General features: G+C 41.0%; 1 protein-coding gene and 1 long non-coding RNA gene across 3 annotated transcripts; both read right to left on the minus strand.

Moving 5' to 3' along the window:
• Position 1: 1 nt before the first annotated feature.
• LOC144195411 (repulsive guidance molecule B-like) lies at positions 2-10556 on the minus strand. The gene is made up of 4 exons (XM_077715026.1): positions 10535-10556; positions 6954-7543; positions 1768-2309; positions 2-742 (listed from the first exon to the last, which is right to left on the minus strand). The coding sequence occupies exons 2-4, from the start codon at positions 7069-7071 to the stop codon at positions 2-4; spliced, it is 1401 nt and encodes a 466-aa protein (XP_077571152.1). The 5' UTR covers positions 7072-7543; positions 10535-10556.
• A 3352-nt stretch (positions 10557-13908) lies between these two features.
• Positions 13909-17152, minus strand: LOC144195525 (uncharacterized). 2 transcript variants are annotated; one of them, XR_013326099.1, is made up of 4 exons: positions 16978-17152; positions 16280-16356; positions 15898-15998; positions 13909-15791 (listed from the first exon to the last, which is right to left on the minus strand). It is a non-coding gene; the product is annotated as an uncharacterized LOC144195525 (long non-coding RNA). The 2 variants fall into 2 exon arrangements; XR_013326098.1 differs by having other exon boundaries at positions 13909-15998.
• Between the last annotated feature and the right edge of the window lie 1359 nt (positions 17153-18511).

Raw genomic sequence — 18511 nt, forward strand, 5'->3', positions numbered from 1 at the left:
TTTACCCAAAACAAAGCATAGAAAGCAGAACCAGAGTGAGGAGTAGCAAAGTTGGGGAGTACGCAGGGCTTAGGGCAGAACCTCGGGGGTAGATCCTCCATTTGTCTCTGTGAGGGTGAAGGCTCTCCATGTCTTTCTGGGCACTGTATGCTGCCACGGTGAAGTTAGCATCCCCAGTGGTAAGGAGGTCAAACACACAGGAGTGGTAGTAAATGTCCTGCACCTCCACCTGCTCCCGACAGAGTTCCTTAGCACCCTCCAAAGAGAATACCTGCCTGTTACCGTGGGGGTACAACTGTGTTTGTGAAGAATATCTGGGCCCGTGCATACGCTGGAGCTGAAGGCCGACTGAAGGCGGAGACAGGGGCAGATGTCCGTCCTGGTCAATTCGCTCAACTCCGGGGCAGCCGTTTAGACAGAGTTGCAGGTCTTGGGTGGCGTCGTAGGCCTGAGACAGCGTCTCGGGGATCCGAACCGCAAGGGTCAGGTAGCGACCGAGCTGTCGGACGATCACCGTGACGCCGATGTAACCCGCGTGCAGCTCTATGTGGTGGCCCGGGGTCCGCTCTGAGATCCATAGAGCCCGCACTTTCCCAGTAGCGCCATCGGTCCCCATAGAGACGTGGATGGGGTCGCCACTGCTCACCGTTCCGTCGTCAAAGGCGGCGGGTAAGTTGTCTGTCACGGCTTGGTAGACTCTTTGCTCGGTGCAACCTTCGTAGGGCTTGAAGATAACCGTGATCTATGAGTACACGGAGAACTGCATTAAGTGAATGAAAAAAATGGGAATTAAAGCCCCAAAACTGGGTAAAACTGCGATATGGAAAGACCACAATGTGAGCTATTTCCCTGAAACCAAAGTTTTGGGCCAGTGTCAAAATGATATATGATTTTTATTGTGTTTATCTTCTTTTTATTTAAAAAATTCAACTTGTGGGTGTATAATAAAAAGTCTCTGAGCATGAAAAACAGAGCTCAAATATTATCACTACACATACTATTGACACTTAGAGAAACATTTAAGAAACATCTAAATGACTTTTTAACAAGTTGCAATTTGACACAGCTATGCAAACATGCTGGCACATGCACACACCAACCGCATTGGATAGTGGAAGCCGTGGTGTGTGTTCAAGGGTGTGGTGTGAGCATTGCTGTGTGCACTAGTCCAGCATCATAGTTCCGGTAAATGGTGCCTTTGTTCACATGACAGCCATGAGGCATGAACCATGTCAGGCAATTCAGCCCGAAGAAAAGTCAGTGTACGTATGTGTGCATGTGTGTGCGTGTGTTTCTAATAATTGTGACTAATAACTTGCCCTACCTCTGACACAAGGTCAGGCCTTCATCTCCACAGTGTAGCAATCATTCTATTTGCTTAGTGTGTGAGCGTGTGGGTAGTTGTGCGTGTGCGCATGGTTTCACACGTTCACACGTGTGTCTACAAGGGTGTGCATGTCTGTATACCTGCGTGGGAGTGTTTATTTGAAAGTTGAAAACTCAAAAGACGTGCATATGCATCTGTTTAAAATGTCCACTACTTAATCTGTTCATACGGAAGAGGCTCGAAACTCATGAATATGTCAAGTGCAAGGCAAGGACTCAAAAATACATCTAGTGGTAAACAGTGGGTCCTTTCATATATGTCATTCCGGGTTATTAGAGGTCAGGCTATGTTGTGTTATTTAGCAAGTTACAATTTTCAAACTGAATTTACTTTAAATATGGAACTGAAACAATAATCACAAGATGGTTATTTTCTCTCACCTTATTGGTAGCTGTGGCAGAGGAGCCTGGGACTACTGGAACATTAGTGACCTGAACCGACAGATAGTCATTATCGATGAGAGGCCATGCTCCCTCCACCTTGCAAGTCTGAAAGCTGTCCTTGAATGTCCTCAGGTGAGGGTCCCCAAACAACCCACAGAAAAGGAACCCAGGCCTTGTGTGACTGTGGGTGTGTGTGTGAGCGTGCGTGTGGGCGTGCGTGTGTGCATGTGCATGCTGAATGCGACTGTAATAATTGCAGGGCTCGTGGTGGACCTCGGGATGGGCGGAGGAAGTGGGGCCATCTCGGGAGCAGTTCCTCTGGCTCATTAAGTCAGAGATGCCCAGCACTGCCGAGTGGTAGACTAGGTTGCCCCTGCAAGACTTTGCTGTCCGTTGCGTACAGGCCGAATAAGACCGCAGAGCTTTGCAGAATTCAGCGTGAAAGTCATCCACGGTCGGCGTAAGGTGGGAGGTCAAGGAGACAAAGTCGGTGGTACACTTTTGGATGCGACACTGAGGAGTGTTCACCTGGCAATGACCTGTACAGGAATGAGAGGAACATTTTTAGTACTAATAATGGTGTTTTTCGAAAATGTCGGGGAAAATGTTCATCTGTCTGAGTTTGGGTTTAAGTAGAAATGGAAATTTGTGTCCACATGGAACACAACTACGCTGTTAGTAGCTGGCTTTGATCCTAAACACACAAACTTACTGGCTGGTTGCAATCTAATAAAAGAAGAAAAAGAGCCACACAGTGGCTGCTTAGAACGTTTCGATCAATCAGGCAGACCGCTCTTTAAGTGTAGTAAAGCCCAAGAGTAATAAACCAAAGAGCAGAGCGCAGCAGAAAGAAAAGATAAAGAATTGGTAGCACTACTTAGGACTGAAAAAGATAAGGCTACATCTATCATCAAGTGCTATAAAAAACACAATTCCTCTCAGAATTATGCATCAAAAAACGCATGTAAACTTACATTTTCAGTAAGAACAATGATGGGAAATAACCATGTAAATTAATTGTATCTTAACTGAGAATTTTCTGATAATGTTTACTATATACTCTGAAAAGAAACACTTTTTAATTATAACTGATATTATTTTGATGAACTTTCACACTTAAATATATTACTTTTATTGGTTTTTATTGGAATTTGAGTGTCTATATTTCACTTGCCAAACAGAAAGTTTAGCAACCCAGTTAATGACAAAGTGTGTCTCTGTGTGGCGCAGTGTGCGGTCTTGGAAGGCTGAATTTGGGGGGGGGGGGGGTGAAAAGGGTGAGAAAAGCACACATTCATGCCTAATACCGTACACTGTATGACTTAAATCACTTTAACGACCATGTTTACACCAATAAAATAAGTAGACGTATGACTTAAATCAGATTAACATCTATGTTTACCCCAATATTATTTATAGACGAAATGGGGTGATTGTTTTGAATCCACTTGAGATAAAATCTAAGTTGTTGTTCATTCCCCTTGCTTTAATTTTGGAATTTCACAACAAAAGTAACCATTTTGTGACATTGGAAGGAAGGAGGACAATCTGAGAGCAGATCTGATGCAGTCAAAGCATGCCTCGATTAGATTAGGCCCAAAGACGGCTCTGCAGGGAATGAGCGGTTACATACGCGTGTACAGACGCAAGAGAAAGAATGCTACTCGTGTATTTCTCTATACTGTGTATGGTGCTATGATCTTCTAAAGGTCAATTAAAAGAAATCTAAAAATGTTTGAAGAGAAATCAACAAATTCCTCAGGCATCACATCAGCACTTAACAATATTAGATTTGCGTTGCACAAAAACAAGCTCACAAGTTCTTCTTTGTACAAATATTTTTGTTGTTGTTGTTGTTTTTCTTAAATGAAGGGATCTGGACCACCATTTGGGGGCAGTAGTGATCTGAATTTGCCAAACAGTATATGGGGGTACCCCCTTCTGATCACACCCAAATTAAAAATATTACCTTTCCCTGTTAGATACTGACACCAGTCCCAGTATACCAGTATCAGATCCAGTATACAGGCAGCACAACAAGTGAACACTGAGGCCACATTGTCCTTTGCCAAATTAACTGGACTCATGCTCCCATGTGCAAGCAGCACCAAAATGCAGAATCCTATCAAATCAATGTAGTCTTAGTCTCTTTCAGAGCATATTATTATCAGCATTGATACTAACAAATGCATGCTTTCACCACCAGACTTGAGCAGAATGATTAAGCAACATAGGAATTTACTTTTTGTGAACACAGTTCAAGTCAGGTATTTAGACATGTTTAAATGTTTTGCAAAACTAGGAGTTATTCTCTAAAGAGGTTTTCTGATACAATTTGGAATGCCATCCGCGCATAACTTTGCATTTCCACCACGAGTGCTTTGCTGAAAACTTGGAAGTTAAATAGTCCGACCTCAAATATGCCCACTGGTCTGACTAGCATAAAAATATCGTATTTATTTCCATAATACCCTAAGGAGTAAGTAGTGTAAGAGGCCTTTGAATTCCTCTGAGAAACAAGTGGCCAGTAAATTGTGGGACATGACCAGAATGGGGGAAAAAATACAATCTATAATCTATAGAAGGCTGGCAGTGAAACAAAGGAGTACAATTTTGTGGTCTTTGTTCTTGACATGAGCTTTTTATGCTGAAAAGATAAGATTTGTTTATGAGAAAGTGCATTATGTTCAGTGCCTTTTTCACCTTTCTTCCCGCACTTTAGTCTGCAGCTACGCCTTGAGCACAATTTCACTGACGACAGGACCCAAACTGAAGTCAGGAAACATGTTAATACGGATCAGTTGCATTTATAAGACTCAAATTATATAGCAATCCAAATATCAGATGGCAATATGTGTTACTGTGAGTCAAGGTGATTAAATGGGATTACAATCTCTTGAAGGGATAAACAGGTTCCATACATAAAGGCATTTTACCAGATTACAAAACTGATCTGCCCAAGGGCGAGTAGAAACAACCAAAAAAGTATGACACCAAGGCTCTAATACTTCTATAAGATTTTTCTTCATGGTTTGTTCCATTGCCTGCCAAGACCCGTGCCCATCATCTCAGCGTTTCAACGCCTTAGTTCCTACTCTCTACCGTTGACCATGTTTGCACCTTTAATGCTCGTCAGCAATATTTCTCCTTCTGCATCCCCCACATGGCTTCTCTGGAAACACTCTAAGGTCAAAAGAGCCACAAGGCTGGGTTTGGCGCTTTCTTTTATTTCCCGATTTGGAAGCCTGCAACCTTTTTGATCTCCAGAGATCCGACAGGGATCTCCAGGCATCGTCTGGCGGCCCAAGTGCTTATTGATCACCTTGTTTTGCACTCTCTCCCACCCTGAACTCAGATCACACTAAAGGCCCTCTGAGCAGAGCCTGCAACACATTACAAGAACTCACAAGAGCCCTCTGTGAATAGACAGTCGGGAGTGAGAACACAAGATTCCAACATTCCTATCTTTCTGTCAAAACGAATGCATGTGGTGACATCTGAAAAGAGGATGAGAAGTACGTTTCAGGAAGGCTAATAGATTTCGCAAGTAATACAAATCAATGCTTTGTTTGGCAAATGAATGATACACATTCTTTCCAGGTGAGGGCTGCCTGGAGGGTTCATTTTAATGGCAAGTGGCTCTCGTTTTTCCCACCAGAGCAGAGCTGTGCAGAGCTGCTTTTGTCCCGCTGCCTAGGCTGTGTTAAACTAATTACTGAAGGTGTGACTGTTCCACAGACAGGCGACCCCCTGAACATGCACAATAACACACACACACATACACACACTTTTGGACAAAAGGAATGGTGGCTATATAAAGACCAAGTCTGGATTTTGTACCATATAAACATGCAGTTAATCTCAATGATTAAACAATTGAGCTCTGTAGGAATGGGATGTAAATCAAGATCAAGTTGTTTGCGTGTTGTATTATTTTTTTTGTTTAACCCTTTATAGAGCACTCCTTTAACTCAGGGGCTGCCAATGAGAGCTCTTGTAAAGTGGATTGGCACTCAAACATGATCAATTTTGTTTCACTAAAAAATATAAGACTTGATAAATACGTTTCATTTAAAACCGCATATAAAATAATAGGAGATATGAGAAAATCAATGTAGTAATAAAAAAATAATACAAATATAACTCAGACCTGTAAATGGACATCACATTTAGGTCTAATGTAGACCACACTTGTTTCCCACATGTTAACATAGTGGCCTAACTAATGTGGCCTTTCACTTTCCATTCAATACTTAATCAGACTGTTTCTGTTGCTAATATTATAAAAAAAAGGGAGGTGATTAACCACACATCCTAACAATGTTGTTTTTGAGCATTCATTCGATTGTTATGATTAATAATTTGTGTGAATACTGCTAGTAATTGACCTTGGTTTTTCAACACAAACGTATCCAAACTCGAGATGTGTATCATATGATACATTTGCTACGAATTACAATGAATAATTGTAGTTTTCAGCTATTATTGTGAAGGAAGCCTTGTTCAAAATGAAGACCGGTTCTTTCTTTAGAACTACTTTTCAACAGTGTAGAAGGATGTCGAGACTTGATGTTAATCAATACCAATTAAAGAAGTATATAAAACAAGGCTTTACATCTATAATGGTGAAGCCATGATACTTCCCCGACTAGAGCACCATTTCACTCCTTGGTTTCCATTGGCGGCGATGGACGTCCAATCCATTTTAAATGGGAGGACTTGCAACCATTGACGGAGGTGAAAGTCCAATCTATTGTGACAGGGATGGTGGGCAGTCATGGACAGTGGCGGACTCCAATCCATTGTGACTGGGAACATCTGGCAAGGATCGAAACATCCGGTCACGTTGAATTTGAATTGGACGTCCATTGCTGTCAATGGCCGTGAATCATGATCTCTCAATGTCAGTCATCCCAGTTGAAATGAATTGGGTGTCTATCACTGTCGGTTGCAGGGAATCAGTTAAAGGGCAGAGAAGAGAGTGAAGCAGAAACTCGATCCGGTCTAAAACTGCTGCACTGCCACTGTACATTACACCAAGCGAGCCAATGTCAAGCGGACTCAAAGAATCCAAAAAAGGGACGGGCAAAAGTGAGAAAAGCATGTTTGTATAAAGTGTGGGGTGTTTAGAGTAGAGTATGGGCCAGGGTTAGGGTCGGATCGGATCGCTGAAGTGTGCTTACCTATGTGGCCAGTGGAGATGAGAGCGATGATGATAAGCAGCAGTGGCCGTAAGCGGCGCACCAGAGACGGGGAGGCGAGGCGCTCAGCCTCGCAGCAACAGCATCCGGCTCTCCCCATCCCCGTCCATGCAGGGCCAGGAAAGGGGAGAGGGCAGGAGTCCAAAAGGCGACGAGGTGTGCCACTCACGCTACTTCTTCTTCTTGTTCTTCTTCTTCCCCAATCTCCTCTCCTTGTATTCCTCGCCGGGTGTGCAGGAGCATTAAAAGACACCCCCTTCACGAAGAGTAGAGCAGGGCGTAAAGAGATCCTGTGAGGGAATCAAAGTATGTCTTTGAGCGATAGTAGTCACACTTTCACTTGTTTCCGCATCCACTTGCAGTCGCGCACGTGATTTGGAGATCACGGCTGGAACTGCTTGCCTTTTCGCTACTTGGTCGACTCAAAACACGTACAATCTCATCTCAGTTTCTCTCTGAGCGATCTCTCCTCCTCTTTCTCCTCCTCCACCGCCTCCTCCTCCACTCCTCCAGTTTCACTTTCTCCTCCTCTTCCTCCACCGACAAATCAATAAAGCTTCTAGTGAGCCTTGCTGGAGGGGATCACGCCCACAACGAGAGGGAGAGAGAAGGTGAGATGAAGAGAGGAAAGGGGAGACAGAAAGAGAGAGAGAAATTGAGAAATAAGAGATTGAGAAAGAGTGAGAGAAAGAGAGGAATAGAGAGTGGGGGCAAACATTGATATGCACGAAAAATAGGTCAAGAAACTGAGTCATTAAAAAAACAATACACCATCAATAACCTAAAATAGATGAATAAATTCTCAGAATTGAATAGCTGCTTTTAGGTCAGGTTTCCAACATGCTTTTTCCAACGCAGCTTCACAAGCAAACATGAACATGGAACTGATTAAATTGCACCAAATCGACAAATTCTGCGTTCTACATGTTGCGTGGTGCATGTGTGTGATACTGCACAATATTTTTTGCCCATTCTGCCTATACTGTGGCCAGACACATCTGTCAGAGAAGGGTTTAGTTAAGTTAGTTTAGTAGTTGTTCAATGGGTTTTGTGACCATGATCAACACATAAGTTTGGTCAATGTAAAACCATCTCATTTTTAGAGCAGAATTGCTTCATCTATCACCGCAGCCAATGAGTAAAGCGGCCATATATGACAAGTCCCAGCAATATGATACAACCTAAAACACCTGTATGTACGCACACAAAAAAACACACCTATACTTACTCAGCGTAGGTCGACATGCAATCACACGGAGAAAGCAGCCAGGGACAAAGACAGTTTGTTTCTGGATGTCCAGCTTTTCATCACCTCCACACCTCTGCTTCCTTTCTCCACTTCCACCTTTCAACACCCTTCACCCCCACAGGACCACAAACAAGCCATCATTCAACAAATGGCATTTTACATATACATCTGTGCATGTGTGGGTGCCTCCAGCAATGTCACGAGTCTGTTATCGCCCCTCGAATAAGCATAGGCAGGAGCATTGTGGTGGTGAAAGAGTTGATATTGACATGAAATAATAGTACAGGTGTCATCGGTTTGGAGGAGATGTTTTGTTACCTTGATTTAGAGCACACCCATATTTGACATGGTAAAAAAAGGCCTTTTCACCGAACAAAAACGGCACAAAATGTATATTCGTACATGACTGATTGTATGGACTATCTGACCTTTAGTGAAAAAAAACTTTGTTTTGCTTGTCAAAGATAAGTGAACAAAGATATAGTAGATGTCTTGTGAGAAATAATACTTTCAAAACAATGATGTAAAGATTGGATAATTCGATTCCTGATAGTCTTATAATGGGCTGTGACAATGTGGTTGACAATCACTAATCTAATCCAATAAAATGAAGCAAGCCTTCCTGTTCAGCCATTATCTAATATTTCTTTATTTTTGAATGTTGATGTTGTTCCTTTTTTCCCAAAGAAAGGATCTTACTGATAACTAAGCAGCTAGTATTTTTTCTAGTCCACAAAGTACTGTGACAGCTTTCATCCATTATGGATTTGTTGCCAAAGGAGGAGATTAACTCGGAGATCATCACCAAATCAGGACAGTATGACAATTATAGTTGCTATTTTAGTGCTACATAATATTGCTTTGGCAGCTTGTGCCATCAGGGCTGAAACAACAAGCCACACAAATCATTTGTTTGGCAACATTCGGAACTTTTCCTGACACATTGTCACTTGCCATGTGAGATAGAGCCAATTTGTACCACAATCTCGACCAATGAGTGGATTGAAAGTATACAATGTGTGCACTCCACCAACATTACTTCCTTTCCACCCTGTTTGGCTTAACGCATCCAAAGCATAAAACCAAGCACAGCACCACACTTCCATAAAGTTTCAACAAGCTGACCACAAAATAGAATAAATATCAAAACAAATATGTGTAAATTTTCCCAATTATTCCAACAACTCCTTGCTCCAATCTCTATATTTTAGCCCCAGTTGGTCTCGTTTCCGTCGCATATATTCCTTTGGTTGAATTCTGCAACATTTACAGCCTCGGACGATGGCATAACAAGAACGCTACTGTTCCCTCTCACACGCAAACACACTTGCAAGGACAAAGAGCCGTAAGAAGGAAACAGCTGAAGGGTAATAGGGTAGATGAGGATCATGAGGTTGCAGTTCGGTTTGGGTCGGGGTTTGGCAGCTGTGAAACAAAGAGACCATTAAAACGATCCCTTGTGGCCAATAACTTGTTGAACCAACATTAGATTTGATAAGGGGTTGCCTTGTGATTCCATCACTTCTCAGTTTGAGATACAGTCTACTCATATGTGACTTTTGCCAACCACTAGGCAATTCTTTTAGTATTCAAGTGAAAAAAAAAAAATGACAGTTAATATGATCATGAAATTTCCATTTCATTCTCATAAAATGTGTCTCTTAAAAAGGATAAACAGTTACATTACACACACCGATTCATCTTTTTCAATTGCTCATCTTTTTTACTCCATATTCATGATGCACATGTCTGACTTGTCACCAAAAGGAATTAAGTTTAGTTACTTTTCTTATCTCATAAGTGATTCCTGACTAGTAAACAGCACCTTTATTCCATGTTACAAAGTGAACAACAGCATCCAATTTAATACATAAACAGATATTACAAAGATGCACATATTTTCACATCTCCAATGGATATTGCTGAAGACACTGCAGGGCACTATAACTTACTCTATCCAACACATGACACTTCTTCTCAGATTCCTATTAAAATACCCAGTGTTGCCGACTTACTCACTTCACGGCTCAGATCAAAGTTCACCACTACCAACCTATAACCAGTTTCAAGTAGCCAATGAACAAAAACCTTCCGTTCCTTTATTCCAACCACACCTCGATCCCTCTTCCCCACGAGCGTGAACTTTTAAAATGTACACATACTCTTCGCTACAGATTGCCCATCTCCTGTGGTGCCACCCTCATGCTCTTTGACTAATCGCAACCATTTGAACAAACAGTAGAGGAACCACGCCATAACAGATGCTTGCACCTTTGTGTGTAGGAAGCCAAAAGCTAGGTGAGTCCCCACCTACCCTTGAACATTCCAGCATCCCGCGCAGTGACAAATTGAAAAAAAAGAAAGAGAGAATGAGAGAAATCTTTCCTGTCTACATCCAGCTGTGAGAGCTTCCCTCACTTTCTCCTCCCCCTCTTTCTCCCCTCCCTCCCTCCCCCATGGGATAGAGTGCTCACACGAAGGCAGATGGGCGGGATGCATTATGCATGGGATATTTGGGGGGGCTGTTGGAGGGGAGTTGTAGTCTTTGGGGAGTGGGCTGTGCAATCGTTATGGATCTAATGGTTGTGCGCTGTCCCGAACTCATTTGAAGAGCGAAAAGCCAAATGAGTGTGAAGCGTTTTGATTATCTTGCCCTATGTGCTCATGTCGGCTCGGTGCACCACAGCTCACTGAAGCAGTGGCAACTTTTGCCGTTTTGTCTTTTGAAGGGCATTTGCGCTGAGCGCCTAATTGGTTGCCTATGAATCTTTTTGTTCATCGCAGACGTTCTTCTTCCGCCTCCCTGCTCATGTAAAACCACTTTATTTCCCTAATTGCGGTGATTACTGCTAGACGAGGCCTATGTATCATAAAGCTATGTAATTAGAACTCAATTGTGAACTAACAAGACTTGGGTAATAGATTGAAGATAGACAAGCTGAGCTGAGGCTTGACTAATACAGCAGGGTGTTTTAATTACTAATACCTTGGCCTCAGCGGAAGGAGTTCTCAGATGCGCTCAGATGCCATTCATCATTTTGGAGTCCAAATCTCACAGTGTATATAAATGGGTGTGTCAGACGGTGGGGATTCATAAATGCACTCGTTTTAAGCAAATGTCAACAAAAGTGGAGAATGATGGGTGGAGGGTTGGTGAGAGAACAATGAAGACAAGACAGAACAAGGGAGAGCTGGCAGTTAAGGCTTCTCTGGAGATTCATTAGGCTTGTCAGAGATACTGGCTGTGAAGATGCCAACACAGCAAGTGAGGAAACACACACACACACACATTCAAAACAGACACACCCACACACACACACACACGCACACACAAGAAGGCAGTTTGGCACTTTGGTGCAGGTGTACTGGCTCTAATTTGCTGACAGGTTGGAATAAAAGAGCTAAGAAGGGATGGACTGATTTGGAGTCCTGCTGTGAAGACAGCACAATGAGAGTCTCCAAATAGCTATGGTGGGAATTAACATATTTCTCAGTGGCATTAAGTTTTGCTTGTCACGGCTCCTCAAATACTGACTGAAATATTTATATCATGCTGAAATATGCTCCAACTGGCTTGAATATTAAAAATGTTTGCCTGACTTTTATTAAAGAGTTCCACCTATTTGAGGTAAAATTTGTAATATTACAAGCTGTGCATGTGTGCCTTGTTTACTGAACAAGATTCAACTTGGAATGTAATTTGTCAAAATGTTACCTCTGTTTGGAAGGCATTTGTTGAAGGTCAAAGGCTCTGATGAAAAATTACAAGCAGATGATGAAATGATGAAAGCCATTGTGCAATGTGCAAGAGTGTTCTGTGCGTACGTGAATGTGTGCAGATTTTGCCAACAGTCAAAGCATTTGCTACGACTTTTTTTAATAATGCATTCATTGTCAGTTAAACAGGGACATAGAGTATAAATTAAGACTCGAGTAGGTAATCTAAAAAAAAAAAAACTAAAGCTCATTGCCACTGCAAAAAGGCATTTTTGGTGGTCTTACTGTTGCTTTAGAATTCCACAGCCACGGACCCAATATGTGCATTTGCATATGTTTAAATAGGAGCCACAAACAGCCTCAAAGAAATCATTGCATGCATTAATCAGTTCAAATATTGTATTATACTCCAACCCTACTGGCTGCATTTACCTCATAACCTTTTATATTGCTTTTTTTGTGGCCTTGTGATTATTGTCTCATGTGGTCTCTCCATGGCACATTTTGACATGGTGTGCTGGTGCATATTGCCACCTCATTTTCTGTCAAAATCACCCGGATGGTGGGTTTTATTGTCTCCTTCTATCCAGAAGGGACCCAGCTGCGGGCTTGAGATCATAGAAGCATGTTTCCGTGACAACCAGGCATCATCACTGACACTACAATAACAGAGTGAATAATTCAGTCAGATCCATTTTAAACAGCCCGTCAATTCACATTGAAACGCCCTTAAAAGGACACAGCCAGCCTCTTTAAAAGGACAATTTTGGAGCGGTAACATTCACAAAATATTTAAAACGATGAACCAAATCATTTAAACTTCACCGCATGCTGAATTCATCATTATATATTTCCTGTAATGAGAGTAATAAGTCCAAGGGTTTAGTCATAATGACAGTGACCTCATCTTTTAGTTCCATTCTGAAATTAAAAAGAAAACATTCTTCTTTGGGTTTTTTTATGTTGTCATAATGAAAACAGTCCACTTTGATGAGAGCCTTGTTGTGGATTGATGATGATAAAAATGCATCATCCATCAGTGTTAATGCTAATGCCGATAAGCATCCTTCAACTTCATTACATCAAATTGACTGACATTAAAACGGATGTATGATCATTTATCAATGCGACATGGATGTGTTTGGGGAAAGTGGATAACATGGATTGAGAAAGATGCACGGTACATGCTCATTCATAAGTGTGTAAAAAGGGACGTTAGTAGTCAGGATGAACTAGCAATGATAATACTATTTCATCCTTCAGGCATATTTCTTGCTCTGTTTCACATCAATAATTGCAGCAATCTCGCTTGTTACTCTTAGCAGAGGATAGTTTCTCTTTTTTGTGACATGGGCAATGGTTCACAGTCTGAAAGGAAAGAAAAACACCACAAAGGAGACTCAAAAAGCAGAGAAATATTCCAATACCACACATCAAGAATTAGCAACTGATAGTGAATTCAGATGGAATTTAGAGCTGTGAAACAAATATTTGCACTGGTGATTTATTCCTTTCTCCTCAAGGCCAAACCATTGAGAAATATCCAATGTGTCTGCACATGTTTGTGTATGTGCTTATTTGCCAGGCTTGTATTGACAATCTCATATTTTCAAAACACAGAAGACCTAACATAAAACTTGGAAGGGTGTCTGTCAGTCGTTCTATCTATCCATCTATCCATCCATCCATTCAATCCAACCTAGTTAAATAAATAAACATAGGTCTATCTAACTAAAGCGTACAATAAGAAGAAAAAACATATCACGGTGCATGTTGCAAATCTGTTTTAAAAGGTATCAAACATTGTCTTCACTTTTCTTAAACCAAAAAATGTAGTTTTGCGATTTAATGGATTCCAGGTCAGTGCAACTGTTTTCTTCTAATTTTACAATCTGTTTGTAAAAGTGTATCATAAATTAAATATTTTCACTTTAAGACCCCCTCCTTAACAGATAATTAATACGATTTCCATTGTTTTTTTTTGTTTTTGATATTGAGCACTCTGTGAAATGACAGCAATTTGCATAAAAACATCTCCCAGTGCATTTCCTTCATGACTTTATTTCCTAATCTGAGATTTAGGGAGATGATCCTCCTGATACACCCTGTCAGCTCCTCGTGCCGCACATCACACAATCAAGCAGATCCACTTGCAACTCAGCCCACAGACCCTCCAGGCAGTGCACCTGGGAACAACGCATGCAAAATTCATTCTTGCATCATGCATACCCATTCACACTTGCACACTTACACATTCCGTTGCATTTGAACAAGGAACAACAACAAAAAGATAGCAGGAGGAGGAGGACTGGCAAGATGTCACGTAATCATCTGGGAGATGAAACACACATATCCACACACTTGGTGTAAAACAAAAACACCAGGTGGATTGATCTCATTCCACAGTATTGATTAGCCAACCCCCAACCCAAACTGGAGGATGTCAGTTGTGTCAAGCCGTGGCTTCCTGGAGCACTCCTGCAAGCAAACTTAAAATAACAATGGTGCAAGAGACATCTTGAAGGGGAATCCAGCTGGCTGCAAAAGGCCAGGAATTCTACTGGGAAATACTTGTGTTCCAAGGCAGGTGCTCCAAGCCATTTGTTTTAACCTCGGCTCTGGGTTCAACTCAATATCTGTGTGTTTTAATGCATCGTGTAACCGCTCCCTACTCTTAAATCGCCGCTGGTTAGTGCATTGTATAAGGGTTTGTTGAATTAAGAGATTCAGGAAACATCATCATGTAAAAATATTTCTCCTTTAAATCTCTTTCCGCTTATGTTAAATTCTCATGATATGACATTCTAATTTTTTTTTTAATTAAAGAATATTGGAAATCTTACCAATTATATTTACAAAGCTATGCATTCTAAGTAATATGATTTTAAAACAAACAGACGCTAGCCAGTAAAATTTTGTAATGACATGGTAAATTACATTAAATGTTATCAGTTTGAAATGTAATTAAAAAATAATAATGTGAGAAACTTATACCTGTGATGATGAATGCTGCCTGTTTTGTTTCAAAAATGTTTCACTAACTTTTGGACTATATAATAAATTGCCTGTGGCATAATTTCTTGATTTCTAATCAGCACAATAAAAAGGATGAAGCAGCATGCATCAACAATTTAGCTTGTATTTTTCAGATGGCAAATATGTGCATTTGAAATTTGTTTGTTTGCTGTGTTGCATATGCTGATGCCATTCCTTGCCAAGCAAAAATATTTTTATCATCCCTTTTAAATTTGGTGCTCCCACATCTCTCTTGAAGACTTCTACTCGGAGATACATGTATGATGGGAACATTGCCACATTGACAGGGGCCTCATTAAATCAGTACAGCATCTACACCCCCAAGGATTGATGGGTATCCAATGAAACTAATTGGAAAGACTATCATCCCATTTCAACCTGTCTGTAATTCCACTCAAAATAATCCCATATAATAATAATTCTTCATTCTTACTTGTGACTTGTTTGACTTTGAGCAACTTTTTTTCCATTGTTCCTCCATTTCTTCCTGACTATATTTTGATAAGTTGGCAGTCTTTAAGAGAATTGTCAAAATGCATAAATTATAGAAAGAGTTTGGTGACAAGTTTTGGGTGGGAGTTAGTAGAAATTTGAGAGAAATGTGTGTATATATTTTTTTCTCGTAAAGTATAAGTAAGGTGAGACAGAGAGAGAATAAATCTGAGCTCTCTGCGGTAAAAGACAATAAAGTAGGCAGGGATTTTTTTTCTTTGTTTGATGTCCTCTCCTCGAGGGCTCGGTGACAGAGAGCTCGGCGCGAGCCCAGTTAAAAGAGGAAAAATGACAGGAGACATTTTTCTCAGTTTCTCTCGGCGGCCCTTCACGATGATGGAGGTAGAGTGTGTGTCAAAGAAAGAAAAAAAAAGAGGCTGGCGGAGACAAAACACCAAAGTGGAGCCTATGAGGTTTCCTCATAAATCAGACCTGCACTGAAAGAGAGGGTCCTGGAGGTCCTTGTGTTAGAAGACAGGTGTCCATAATAGCATTGCGGGACAAAGGTGATGGTCCAATGCATCAGCCATCATCTACAATTGTACACACAGTCAGATATTACCTTGAGAGCTCACAATAGTGTTTAATTATTCAGCTTTAATAATGTATTTTTTTACGTGATAAAAGAACACGAGTGCAAGGTTCCCTTTAAAATACTTGAGTGGATTATTCCAGGGCTTATTGTGTTTTTATTTCCATATATGAATGGAAAATAAATCACCTCAGCTCACAGCGGCAGCCAACGACATTAGCATAGTAATAATACATGCCGGAGCTATGGAAATGATACAGAATTGTGTTGGATTTACATTACCGGAATGAAACTACACACAGGGGGATGCCGTGATGATTTTGTTTTCTTTGGCTTTGTAGGAGTCGTCGTTTTCTTTCCTTTTATTAAGAAGAATAAAAAACGAAGCATACAGTCAAATTCAAAGCATCAATTATGGTTGGCTTTTGTTTTGAAGTAAAGCATCACGCCAAATTCGGTGTGTTTCTTTTTAAATTTAAGACCTTTTTAGAATAATTTTTAATAAGAGTGACTTCACTTATTGTTGAAAATGCCAAAAGGGTACTTGGTAATTTGCTGTGTTTAGAATGTGGAATTCAAAAAGGAAAAAAATGTTTAGCCATTCTTGTTAAGAACCATTAAAGCCAGAACAACATATTTCATTTTTGGGGTAGATACAAGATTGTGTAAACACGTACTAAAAAATAAGATTGAGCTCAGGCAGATGTCTCATTGTTTTGTATCAGTAAGTAACTGGGGTTACTTCGGGCTACAGATAGAAATCTATTTTATTGATTCCATTTGCATCTTCCATTCATCTTACTTACTTGATTCTTCCCCTTAATTACAGCATTTACATGGACATTTGAGCACCAAAAAATATGGATGATTGGACAAATTCTGAGAGCATTGTATCACTTGCAACTGGATGATTTGACATTGTAAGACTTTTCATTTGAACAAATATGACAACAAGTAATGCTTTTAAAGTCCCTCCTTACCTAGAACTGTTTCCAAGGACGTTTTTATTAACCGTGAACGGTAGGTTAATCACAGTTGAGACCATAAAAGGCTTCTTGTGTTTTAAATGCTTATTTGTTGTAGCCACGTGTAATCTGAAGTGAAGCAATTTCTTAGAATGTTCTTTCCACTCTGCCATGACATGACTCCTCTATTGTTTCCATGGGTATGACATGATGATTGTGCAATTGCAAACTGCTGGGAGATATTAACACATACACACACACACACACACACACACACACACACCCATGCACACGCACTCGCACACATAATAAGGCATTGCATTGGAATCGAATCTGAGGACCTTCTGTGTCTGGCACTACTCTGAACCACAGCTGCATTTTATTAGACACAAATCAAATCCTGACACTCATCCTTACACAGAGTGAAAACAATCTGAGTCAACTGTTGTGGAATAATGACGTACCCTTAAAGTTACTAGTACAAAGTTGAGTGCCACTGACTCAGTCGGGTGAAATTTGCCTCATCTGATCTCATCTGAAATCATCTCATCTCATTTTATGAACCGCTTTATCCTCATTAGGGTTACAGGGGGTGCTGGAGCCAATCCCAGCTGACTCCGGGCCAGAACCAGGAGACACCCTGAATCGGATGGACAACAATGCAAATTCATACCCATACCCATGGACAATTTAGAGTGTCCAATTAGCCTACCATGCATGTGGGAAGAAACCAGAGTACAATTAGGAAACCCACACAGGCCCACGAAGAACATCCAAAATCCACACAGGTGGACGTGACCTGAATTTGAACCCAGAACCCCAGAGCTGTGAGGCCAATGCGCTAACCACTCGCGCCACCGGGCCTCCCTACCTTATTTCATGTGGAAATATAAATAGCAATCTCTGTATACCACATATACACAACACACACACATGTAGACAGTCAAAAAGTGAAGGGTTCCACAGAGTTCATAGGCTAGTGAATAATACAAGCCCCACAATGGACCTTGTAAAAATTGCCTGTGTGTGACATGCATACGATGTTGGCCATGCATATGGGTGAGTATGTGAGTGTACTCACCGAGGTAACACGATAAATTATTCACTGTTTACTGATGAGGAGGCATTTTAGGCTCCCTGGAGTGACATGGGCCTCACCTCTCTTCCCTTGCGCTGTCATCTTTTATTCACCTCCTCTTTCCTTCATCACTACTTTGGCCGGAATGGTTTTAATAAGATGCTTTTGTGGAAGACTGGACTTTTTTAAATGTGCCGTTCAAATCTCTAGCCGTCTGATCTTGCTGACCTGGCTGGGGAACATGGTTGCGATGAGAATAATTCATTGTAGTCCTGAAAATTCCATTTGCATGTATTATGTCAAGATAGGGCGTCCTCTTTGGAGCCGTGCGACTCTCACTTCACCTTGGGTTTATGTTTCACATTGATTCAAATCTTTCAGTATTTGCAAAGCAAGATGGGATATCTTCTAACAGAATGCACACCTGCCAATTTGTACGGTATTCCCATAATTAATACAGAATTTTGAATA

This window comes from Stigmatopora nigra, chromosome 4 (genome assembly GCF_051989575.1).
Source record: "Stigmatopora nigra isolate UIUO_SnigA chromosome 4, RoL_Snig_1.1, whole genome shotgun sequence".
In the NCBI taxonomy this organism is placed as follows: domain Eukaryota; kingdom Metazoa; phylum Chordata; class Actinopteri; order Syngnathiformes; family Syngnathidae; genus Stigmatopora; species Stigmatopora nigra.

Coding starts and splice junctions, on each gene's coding strand:
- LOC144195411 (XM_077715026.1), bottom strand. CDS start 7,071: ATGGGGAGAGCCGGATGCTGTTGCTGCGAGGCTGAGCGCCTCGCCTCC. Junction 2,310..6,953: donor CATCTCCACTGGCCACATAG/GTAAGCACACTT, acceptor ATTCCTGTACAG/GTCATTGCCAGGTGAACACT. Junction 743..1,767: donor CTGCCACAGCTACCAATAAG/GTGAGAGAAAAT, acceptor GTGTACTCATAG/ATCACGGTTATCTTCAAGCC.